The sequence below is a fragment of the Phasianus colchicus genome, chromosome Z (genome assembly GCF_987193195.1).
Source record: "Phasianus colchicus chromosome Z, bPhaCol1.hap1.1, whole genome shotgun sequence".
Lineage (NCBI taxonomy): Eukaryota > Metazoa > Chordata > Aves > Galliformes > Phasianidae > Phasianus > Phasianus colchicus.
Window position 1 is genome coordinate 15,180,978 of NC_143476.1, and position 12,238 is coordinate 15,193,215.

At 38.2% G+C, this 12,238-nt stretch overlaps 1 protein-coding gene across 1 annotated transcript in view; it reads right to left on the reverse strand.

The window, feature by feature from the left end:
• Positions 1-308: 308 nt before the first annotated feature.
• CHSY3 (chondroitin sulfate synthase 3) overlaps positions 309-12,238 on the reverse strand; it is a 141,253-nt gene continuing 129,323 nt past the window's right edge. The window contains exon 3 of the mRNA XM_031611456.2: positions 309-6,227. Within this exon, the coding sequence (XP_031467316.1) occupies positions 4,662-6,227 (1,566 nt within the window). The 3' untranslated portion in view covers positions 309-4,661. The remainder of the gene's footprint in view (positions 6,228-12,238) is intronic.

Below are 12,238 nucleotides of genomic sequence, written 5' to 3' on the forward strand. Positions count from 1 at the left end.
TCTCTCTGGCACAGAGCTCTTTGGCATTTTTTCCCCAGGTCTCACACAATGTAGTAGGTATTCAAGTGCATGGTTTAGCTCCACTGAGTGCACTACTGTTTTTGCCCTTCCTTTCCTTCACCAAGATCTCTGATAGGAAGTAAGGAACTTCAGGGGGATCATATTCCTCTTTCCACAGGAAAATGAAGGTTATGTGCATGACACCATGCCACCCTATCCCAATAAAACTTCAGTTTAACTTCCTCCATTCATTCATCCCAAGCCCCGATTTTGTCCTCCTGCTTCCCAAAAGCATCCAGCAGCAGCAACCAGCTCTTCTATGCTGATTTGGGTTGCCTACTTGCAGCTCCAAGGAGACATTTCAAGCAGTGCTGGTAGCAGTCAGGAAGTGCCTTGGATAAAAGATGGAGATTCCACAGCGACTCCCCAACATCTCTGCCTTTCTCCAGGTTGAGAAAAAGTATACTCTGATGCAAGCACTCTCAAATTAAGTACTGTGAACTGGAAACAATGTCAGGATTGGGCTAAGTCATGTGTTGCTAAGACTCAGGGAACGTATTTTCAGGGTAAGGAGGTGTTGGAAAAACTTGTCGTTTTGCTCCATTGTGAATCCATTAATTACATATTTACAAAGGGACAATGTACATTTAGAAACTTCATTTTACAACTGAGATTGTGATTCAGACTAGACAAAAGCAAACGGTTAGCAGAGACATTCCCATTTTAATCTATACATCCACAATATTACTCTAACACTTTAGTGTGGTTTTTTTTTTTTCTTTTTAATATGATCTCTTTATAAAGCATTTATTCCTTAAGCAAACTAACACAAGTTCTCAAGTTATCTCAGGATAGTTATTTCAAAAGTCAATGCAATAATTCATAATAAACATAATGTTTTGTTGTTGTTGTTTTGTTTTTTTAAACAAAGTCATTCATCATATAAACAAATGAACCAGTCAGACATTAAATAAATATTCATACTGGTAGATACTAACTTTTCTCTTTGGACCTGATCCTGCAAGCCCTCTGTATACATCAATCCCCAGAGAATGATTGCTTTAATTTCTTGTTCTATTCTACTATTTTACTTTGAACTGAGCAAATGCTTTCTGGCCTCTAAGTTTAAAAATTGAAATAAGCACCGTATTATACCTCAGCAGATAACGATTTCCTTACATGTTTGTAATCATTATTTACATTATTTTCACTCATGTTTTCATTCATGTGCACGAAATGTGTAAGGAAACTTGGAGCAAAACCCACAAAAGCATGCAGAGGACCTCAGAGAAGTATCTTCCTTTGAATAGAAAAGGATGTAGCGGGATCGAATGTACCCCCAGCAAATGTATCCTTGCTGATGATACCAAGCTGAGTGGTGCAGCTGACACAATGGAAGGGAGGGACACCACCCAGAGGGACCTGGACAGGCTCAAAAAGTGGGCACATGAGAACCTGATGAGATTGAATGTGAGCACTACATCCAGGCCTGGGACCCCCAGCACACAAGGGAAGAAGAGCTGTTGGAGTGGGTCCAGAGGAGGCCACACAGATGCACAGATGGAGCACCTCTTTTATGAAGAAGGTGTGAGAGGGCTGGGCTTGTTCAAGCTGAAGAAAAGAAGGCTCCAGGGACACCTAATTGCAGTCTTCCAGTGCTTGAAGGGAGCTTCCAAGCAGGAGTGGGACCGACTTTTTACACAGTCCAGTAGTGATAGAACAAGGGGGAATGGCTTTAAACTAAAAGAAGGGAGATTCAGATCAGAAGACTTAGGAAGAATTTTTTTACTTGGAGGGCAGTGAGACTCTGGCACAGGCTGCCCAGAGAAGCTGTGAAAGCCCCCTCCCTGGAGGTGCTCAAGGTCAGGCTGGATGAGGCACTGTGCAGCTTGATCTGTGGGTAGCAATACTGCTCATGGCAGAGGGTTTGGAACTAGGTGATCTTTTAAGGTTTCTTCCACCCTAAGCCATTCTACGATTCTATGATTCTAGGAAATCACAAACATTTATCAGCAGGAATTCACTTTCCTGTTCCTTGCTCTTGCCTTTCTAATCAAACAAACCAAGAGCTTTGCACTCATGCAGATTCAAAGAGAAGTCTGCAAGAATTCCTTCAAAACAAATACTTTTATTTTCTAATAATTTTATTTTCTCCATGCATTTGAGCTACTGATACTGGGCTAGGAATTTTCAGAAGAATGATAAGCAAGAAGCTCTTCTCTGGGAGTGCAGACATGCATGAGTTATCTGCTGTCATCTACTACAATTACTAGCTTTTCCAAGGCAATGGACCTGGCATTTTTAAAAGCTTCTAAAAAGGCTATGGCCAGCCCTTTATTATTCAGTTTACCATTCCCCTTGAGGGATGCCTTTTTCCTTGCACAGTAAATCCAGAACAAGCCACTCACAGATAAGAGACATTAACTGACCTATGTACCCTCCTGGTGCCTTATGAAATTTTATCAGGATATCTTCACACAAACAGACTTGCCAGTGAGTTCCAACCTCTTGGTTGCTGTTTGAAAGGAAACAAAGGGGATAGCGGGAGGGGGGGTCACTATGAAAAATGTATTTAAGCAAATGAAAACTTCAACAATTGCTTACTTTTTTTTTTCTTTTTTCCCCCAGTTGTCATGGTTTTATGATTATCAGTATTCCACATCATAACATCACGTAGTGCATCATGTAGTGGGAGTTAAAAAGCTAATGCTCCAGGTCTGGGTACCTGTCCTGGAAGAGAAGAACTACTACATCCCCCCAGAGGACTTGCTGTTCTGTTATCACTTCCACTCAGTGGGAAAAGATAAAAGGCCATCTTAGGTTACCTGACGGCCCTTTCAACTGTCTGGCTTGTCTCTGTTGTGGGTGCTGTCTCCCCACAGCATTAGGGTAAGGCCTTTGGCTTTCAGACACACTCTCTTATTTAATTTCATTTACTAGTTTCAACTGTATTAATTATATTGTATTATGGTGTGTTATCTTGCATTCTGTTATCTCATTTAGTAAAATAGCTTGTTTCTCCTCAGATTGTTGCCGCTGTTTTGTTTTTAGGCCCATCTCTCTACCCTTTTCCCCTTTTCCCTTATCCCTTTCCCGGGGCACAGGTCCCTGTGTCCCCTCACCCCGCTAGTCACAAGACCAGGCCAAACCAGCCCATAAACCTTTGACACCAGTTCGATTTGAAATACAGTTTGAAATCTAGAGTACTGAGATCAGAAGTACTCGCTGTATTTGACTGAAGGTTGATGGTTTCTTGGATGTCTTTGAACTCTTACCACGGTAAGAGTGGAATATATGAATATATGAATATGAAATGTTCCAAGCGTGGTAAAAATAATTGTAACAAATTCACTGCCTGAAATGAAAAAAGGAGCATCTTTTAAAGTGATTCTCTATGATTCTCTATACATATATATATACAGATATATATATGTATGTATATATAGGGACATATACGCACACCGCACACACACACACGCATCTGTAGATCCCCATATAAACATTTCTTTAAAATACAAAAAGTTGGTTTCATTATTTCTGAAGTTGATATCATTTTAAATACTTTACTCCATAAATCAGTAATATGACAACATCAGGCTGTCCAGAGAGATAGATTTTAACACAGTCTTATAACCTTCACTAATATAAATATATTGGCAAGGAATTTTGACCAGCAATTATAAATTTTGAAACTTAAATAATTATTCTACAATTATTTTAATTTTAACAACAAATCGTTTCTGAGTACCAATATTCACAGAAAACATAAAAAAAAGATACAGCTTTAACATCTAACGCTCTCTATCTAGTGCAGTTTATGAGAGGAATGTAAAAGAAAATTATATACTAGAGATTCATTCTAAAAAGAGAAACACCAACTTATGTGTTTCAAAAAAAGAATATTGTTTGCCTGCACTTTATCATAAATAACCATGTTATGTCATAGCTTCTTGTCTGCAAATGAAGGACATTGGTTCACCAATCTCCTAGAATGTATATGAGGATTTGATTAAATTCCTTTCCTTGTGAAAATAAAGTTCATTTGCACTTAGAGTGAAGAACACTGAGGAGTTGATTATTCTAATAAGACGTTTAAGGTAACTTGGTAGCCAGTACCAGTTGCATTTGCAAGTAACTCCTCAGTTTTTCTTTCTTTTTAAAAATAAAGGTACAATCATAGTTATTCGCTTACTTTAAAAACTCTAAAGATGAAGAAAAGTAGTGTTTATACATATAAGTCCTCATATAAATTATAAAACTCAAGTTTATCTAACAAAGTTCCATCCCCAGAAGAAGCATAAAGCACTTTTGTGGTACCTTCACTATTAAATATTTGTATCACATCAAGTCTGAGAAATGCAACAAAGATGATACTGTATCCCAAAGCCAAAAAGAATATTATTCTGATGTTGTCTCTTGTGATGGATGTGCTCCATGAGATCACGTGATTGCCATGATTTGATTGATTTTCAAATGAAAGAAATCTGAAAGAGTTCACCTAATCAGTTCAGTAGGTATAAGAGACATCAGTGAACAGCAGACTCATCTTGTTTGAGGTCAGCAGTCTTTGGAAGACAAAGAGAAGGGAGTTTAAAAATACAACATCAAAATAAAAAAATAATGAGGTAAACTCCCCTTAAAAGGCCAAATGGGTTGGGATGTCAGGAGACAGTTCGATTGTATCTGACACCCAAATGTTTCTCTAGCCAGAGTTCAGCGAGCTGCATCGTTGAAGCAAATGTACTTGCTTTGGATCCTAAGCACATTTTGTATTGTTTTGGATTTAAACTGGGGTCACAACGAACTGGGTGAAAAATATGAACAACTCCTACTTCTTGACTTCTAAAAGCCTTCAAGCCCGATGTTATCACTTTAGTATAGAGGTCTACATCCTCAAGACCCCAGCCTTGAATTGAGGTATCAAATCCACCAGCAGTAAGTAGGTCACTTTTGTAAATACACATAATTCCAAATCCATACTCCCTCCAAAATCCAGTTCTTTTTGTGAAAATAAAACTACTGTCAGCTGGAGGGTTGCCTCCATATACTACTTTTGGATCATACTGGCTGAAAATGATAGGGTAGTAAACCTGTTCTCCCTGAATAGTGTTTTCTCTGCATCTCTGTAGGAAGTCTGGTGTGAATATCAGATCAACGTCACAGAACAATAGCAAAGTGCCATTGTCAAATTGGGATGAAGCCATTTCAAGACCTAAACCTCTGGAAAACTTTCCTGCCATAGGAACCAGGGTCATATCTGCTTTAGGATACTTAATGCTATATTCTTTCATCAGCTCTATGTGTTTACTGGAGTCCTGTCCTAACTCAGAACTGAAGAGAATTATTGCCAACTTTACATTCTGTCTGGGAATCAGACAAGTCTTCTCAAAGTTTTCCATAAATCTTGAGAAAATGTCAAACCTTCCTACAAGAGGGACAAGAATATGTATTTTCTTGTCACTGTGTCCCACAATGTCTTTGGTGCCTTGGAATGATGAAGAAAAAATCTTTAAAGAATTTGAAAGAAAAGAGAAAGACTGTGTGTCAGCATTGGTATCCTCCAGCAGGCTTCTTACATCTAGTTCTTCTGCTTCTCTGAAGAAAGGTTTGCTGAACAGTTGCTGAAGGAAGGCATGACGTCTCACTGGAACTGTAACTTTCCTTCCTTTGTGCCTTTTGTATAAGAGTAGTAAATCCAGGATGTACTCCACCCCATGCATAGGATCCACCCTGCGGTATCCATATTGTATTTCCTTGAAATCAATCAGTCTTCCTCTAGATCTAGAGTTCTCATTTATCATTTCCATGACTTGCATCACGGTGTCATCTAGTGCAGCCCGCAGGACACTGCTCACACTCTGCCGGGGTGGTTGGCCCTCTACCATCGAGTAAAGAAATTTTCCTGTCAGGAATTCCCACTCGATGACTTCAGATCTTTCACGTGGCTGGAAATTATTGAAAGATGGTATCACTCCCAGCTGCTGGTCTTCCTTTGTTACTTTGCTGTTACTGAGCTTGCTCATGAGGGCACGTTCCCTATGGAGAAGAATGGTTCGGTAGCGCAGTTCAGAAATTTTGCGACTCAGTATGTAGTTGTGCAGCCTGTACTGGTAGGCTGGCCTTTTGTTTGGATGAAGTGTTATAGCTGTGTGAATTTTGCTGTTGTGAAGGTCTTGAATATAACCCATGCGGTTGTGTTCGTAGTTCTCGTGGAACAATTGCTGCATCTGGAAAACAGAGGCAAAAAGAAAGACATTAACTCGCAGACACTGCTTCTTCCTACAAAATGATCTACATTGGTACTGTTGATCATCAGCACTTCTGACAGATCATAGCTGTCTTTAAGCACAGAATTTAAAGTATTCAATAGAGGATACTGGTTTTGATTGATTTTGGTCTTAGTTACAGTACAAGCCACAGTAAGTAACTAAACCTAACTAAACAGAAAGGCAGATATTTTGGGATCGTCTTTATTTCATTTCCATCATGACAGTGATAGGACAACACGGAATGGCTTTAAAGTAATGGAGGGGAGATTTACATTAGATGTGAGGAAGAAATTTTTCACTCAGATTGTGGTGAGGCACTGGCACAGAATGCCCGGAGAAGCTAGGAATGCCCAGGGATGTTCTGGAACACCTGGAGATGTTCAAAGTCAGGCTGGATGGGTCCTTGGGCAGCCTATCTAATGGGTGGCAGCTCTGCCTATGGCAGGGGGATGAAAATGGATAGGCTTTAAGATCCCCTACAACCAAATCCATTCTATGAGTCTATGATTTAACTGCAACACTAATCAAACCTGTAACTGAGGTCTGTTGATAATTTTTCCGAGTTCTCGTGTGCAGGCTGAACTATGGATGTTATGAATGAAACACCAAGTCTTCAGATACATCTAAAACCTGATCAGCACAGATCCTTACAAAAAGGTTAGCACCAATGAAGTCGCATTTTTTAACAAGACCCTGGATTTCTAGCTACAGAGCACATAGCTGCTTGTACCTCTTACAGCCATACGCAGATGGATAGTGCTACTCTGTATTCATTAAGCAAATGGACTTCATTTCAACACAACTTTTCCTTTCTTCTTTCTTTTTTTTTTTTTCTTTTTTTTTTTTTTCTTTTTTTTTTTTTTTTCTGTTGGGGACCAACAAGGGGACAAAGAATTAAGGGACAGATACATAACAATTAGAATTTGTGTGCCCGGAGAGATACATATAATAGTACATCAAATAAACTACTGATTCTGCTAGTATAACTCATCCTGACTGATTCCCAACATATTTCTGTGGCAAGACAAGTCTACTTCTGACAAATTACTGATTGTAAAGTCTACTAAATAGTGAAGAGATATTTTTTATGCATTAAGCACAAGACTAGGATTTTAAAATATCTGGGTTTTATTGGCTTCTGTCCAAACAGCTGAACTACAAAGAAGTCATAAAACTTCTTCTGACTCAGCTTCATCCCTAAAAGCACACTTAGCTCATTATATATTTAATGTTATGAATATTCATTCTTTAAAAGCATTATGGAGGAGTAAAACATTCAGTCCATAAATAAATGTAAGATCTGCAACACCTATTAATCTCACAGGAAAAGAGAAATTGCCACTGAGTAGTAGATAAAGAATCTGATCTTTTTAATCTAAAGCTAGACTGGTCAATATTAATATATATAGAAGATGTGCTAATGAGACAGAAAATCTTGTTCCATTATGTGTTGTAAGTTTAGGTAAAATCAGATTTTAAGATTGGTATTGAAGTTTGTCTTTAACATATTCAGGAAATCAAGACAGGTGGCATCTAATGACAGAATGCCTCAGATTGAAAACATGTAAACCATTTTACTGCATTTCTTTAAAGAATGGAAATTTTGCTACAGGGAATAATAATAAGCATAAGGCAATACAATAACTCTTACCAAGCTAAAATCTACAACAAGTATTCAAAAAAGAACTGGCATGTACAAAAAATAGACACTGTCATATTCAGAAATGCAGAGGCTTAAGACAAATTTATAGAACCTCTCTCCCCAACCCATTTTGGTCGTAAATCCCTGTGTACTATTATTCAGGTGAGCATCTTTTAGGCTACATTGGAAATGTTATGGTTTATTAATTAGGCCAAACCAGGTCTAGACATGACAGAAAAAAAAAAAAAAAAAAGAAGAAAAAAAAAAAGCCAACAAAAAACTAATAATGAAAAATTCCTTTTTCATAAGGTTCAACAACCTTAAATTTGCCTTTAACAGATATTTCAGAGTGACAATACTAGTTACAAAAAAAATCCATACAATTCGCATTCACAGAACACCTCCTGTCTAAAACTGTCAGAGCACATTAGTCCTGCCTAGAGAAAGAGGCATTTTTCTTCTCACTTCTGATGAGTTGAACCAAGGGCATGGTGTGGCGACTTCCTTGCTGTCATCGACAATATGCAACAACACTAAAAGTACTGAATTAAAGAATCCCAGAATCTAGGAATGGTTGAGGCTGGAAGGGATCTGTCCATCTGGCTCAATCTCTGATCTAGCAGGGGAAGCTGGAACAGGTGAAGACCTTCAGGAATACAGGCACACAAACTCTCTGGGAGGGGATTACCAGCATCACTGGTGAAATCAAAACATGGATTCCTTGTGGATGTGAGATGGACACTGACAGAACAGAAAGGCTGCAGGATGGAGAAATGAATTCTAGAGAAAAATTCCTTTGAGTGGCCTGGGTATGGTCTGGGTAAGGATGCTTTATCTTTGGAAGAGTCATTTTCCCTCCTTCCCCTATGATTCACGTTTTCAATCATGCGAAAACATCTGATCAAGTGACATTTCCATCTCTCCAATGACAAGCTCCACTCTCTTCCCTCTCCATTTTAATTAAAACTGTCTACTATGTGCTTTGCAAGGCAACTGTGCTTTTATATTCTTCTTTCAGTAACAAATCCCAACAGCTATGCCTGTTTTCATAAGACACCAGAAGTAACAGTATTTTATTAATCATAAAAATATTCCAAAGGTTATGCTATTTATGGGAAAAGCTGAATCTGTGATTTTCACTTTCAGAACTTCACATTCAAATTTCCTTTTAGGAGAGAAAGAAAATGTATAACTTTGTAAAACAAAAGTGAAGGTTGTTTGCCTACTGAATGGTTGTCAGCATCCTTCTTCACAATCCCCAATGTACCTCTCTTTCTTATATCCTCTGATCATAATCACTCAAGTTTCTCTTCTTTCTCCACAAAAAGAGTATTTGAGTAAGACTGGAACAATCGTAACAATCGTTACACATCTATATTAAGGCACCTCAATCTTCAAAGCAAGTTTCATTTAAAGGAGCATATTTTTTACCACAGATACTTTTAACAGTTGACAGTCACTGTAAAACTAAACACTTCTCTTATTATGCAAATATTTCATAACCCTACCTTGACTTATTAAAAGTTCAGCTTCACGGCAGATTCATTAGCAGCATTCATTCAACAGGGATACTCTATTTACATAAATAGTGCATTTTTATTGCATTCAGATTTCAGATGCCTTGGTTTATTAGATATGCTCCACTGAAATCGCAGCGAGATGCACTCCACTATATTAATGACTTAACTCTCGATAATCAACAACAGATTAACAACAGCAATGAAAAGAAGTTTCTGTCAACTCAGTAATACAGCATCATCGCACATATATACAACTGTGCTAAATCATTTTCATGGTTGGTACTGAATATTTTTGATCTATCTCAACAACAAAAAAACAACTGAGAACTTATGTAATACTGAATGTATAAACTCTTTGTGAAGAAAGGTATAAAGTATTCTTACGCACTGTTTGCCCACTGTCAGTCGTAATTCCCAAACGCCACTCTAATGCAGAGAACAAATAAAAGAGAAATTATCTTTCTGAAAATTTCAGATGATGCTTTTCTTCCCCTTGCAAAGTGCAGCTATAGCAGTTGTAAGAATATCTTTTTTGAAATAGCTGTTAATCCAGTGGAAACAAATTTCTCTTTTTTATTTTTAATACACCACTATGACATTTTCATTTAAAAATTTTAATAACAATTGTTTTAACTTTTTAGAATTTCAGATCTGAAATTTCTATGAATATTACCAAAATGCTTTTCTCCTTCACATTTTTTTTTTTTTAATCTTAGTCCCACATAGAAAAATGTTTTCAATACTGTAGAAAAAAAAATTGTCTCCTTAAATCTCAAATTATTAAGTTCTAGATTAAATCAGCTCAACGTGATCCTAACTTCTTGAAATTTCTGAACAAGGTGTTTGATCTTAGGAAGCAAAGGGAAAGATGCCTATTTTTCTCAGAGAATGGATCTATGCAAGGGTGTAAACATGTTCACACATGTCAGTGCTGTCATAAATGATCTAGAAAGGGAGATTACTTAGGAGGAGGCAATTCAGATACTTGAAAATCAAAACCATTCATCTAGATAAAAGTAAAGTTGCCTTCAAAAGCTGTCATGATACTGAATGGCTAGGTAATAAAACAGCAGATTAAATTAAGAGCAGAAAAATGTAAACTACATGTGAAGAAGGCAATTCTAATTATACCTGAATGATGGGAGACTGCGTGCCAGTTGTTTGCAATCTGTAATGTTATACAATTCTACAGTAGGCAACTATGTGCTAATGTCACCTTACTGCTCAATAGTGATGAAAAATAAAGCAAACAGGACATACAGAATCAACACAGGAAGTTCCACACAAAATACGTGAAGGATTTCTTTAAAGTGAAGGTGACAAAGCACTGGAACAGGTTGCTCAGAGAGGTTGTGGAGTCTCCTTCTTTGGAAATATTCATGACACATCTGGATACCTGTGACATATTGTAGGGAAACAGCTTTAGCAAGGGGGCTGAACTCAATGATCTCTTGAGGCCCCTTCCAGTCCCTGCTATTTTGTGATTCAGTGACAAGTCCAGAATGATTCAGAAGCATAACTGTGCTTCCAGTTACACAGCAAAGCCATGTTAGTCCATAGCGTACCTGAATCTTGATCACCATCGGCAGTTACTTTGTCAATACCTTACTGCTCCAAATTAAATCGATAATTTAGGAAGAGAAAGACACTGGCCAATCACTCTTGTGTACTGTTAGATTACTAGATGAGTAGGATGGAGGGGAGTATTCTAGAGGTTAGCTCTAAGGTAGGCCCACAGGGAGGGGGATAGGAATAATCGCAATGTCTTCTCATACACGGAGCTCTGACACAAGACAGACTCAAAACCAGAAAGCTACTGACACATCAACCAGAGATCACAGGCTCGCAGAATCGCAGAATCATTCTGAGTTGGAATGGACCTTCAAAGGTCATTTAGTCCAACAGGGATATCTACATCTCAATATGGCCTTGTCTAGCCAGTCTGTGTCTCTAGGGATGGGGCAGCCACCACATCTTTGTGCAACTTATTCTAGTGCATTACTACACTTACTGTAAACAACATTTTTCTTATATTCCATCTAAATCTCCCATCTTTTAGTTCCAAACCATTTCCCCTTGTCCTATCACAACAGACCCTGCTAAAGAGTCTGCCTTTCTTATAGCACCCTTTTAGATACTGGAAGGCCACTACCAGGTCTCCCACCAGCCTTCTCTTCTCCAGGCTGAAGAGACACGTCTCTCTCAGCCTGTCCTCTTGCTGTCCACCAGAACATTCAAGTCCTTTTTAGGAGGGCTGTGCTTCATCTCTGCATCTCCCAGCTTGAATCGATAGTGCGGATTGTCACACTCAAGAATTTACTGGTACAATAAAGCTGTGGATGCTAGAATTTTACATGCAAAAACTAAGCACATAGTCTAATGGGAGATTTCCATCATTCGTATGTTCAACACAAAGGTACAGTTTCTCCAGAATATTTCAGTGCTACAGACTGATGGCAAGCCAGGTGAGACCGAGTCATAATATGCCTTTATTCTCTTCTACCTCTCCCTTGGTTTCTTCTACATGCTACTGCAGAGAGAGAATATTTGGCCAAGCAAACACATAACCCTGACATAACGCAATCACTTACTGATCACTTACTGAAAGTGGTGAATGGAAAAAGTTATTTTCTGTACAGCAAAGGTATGCACAACGTTTTAATTTTTCATATTGCATGCCTCTGTGATTTTCCTGAAGAGTCTGCTGGCTTCTAAGCAATTCTTATAGCAGAACTAATACAAGAGTTGGCAAGACTTGCTGCTTGCTTCTTTTAACGTCAGCTGAAATTAGAGGTTGGCAAGAAACA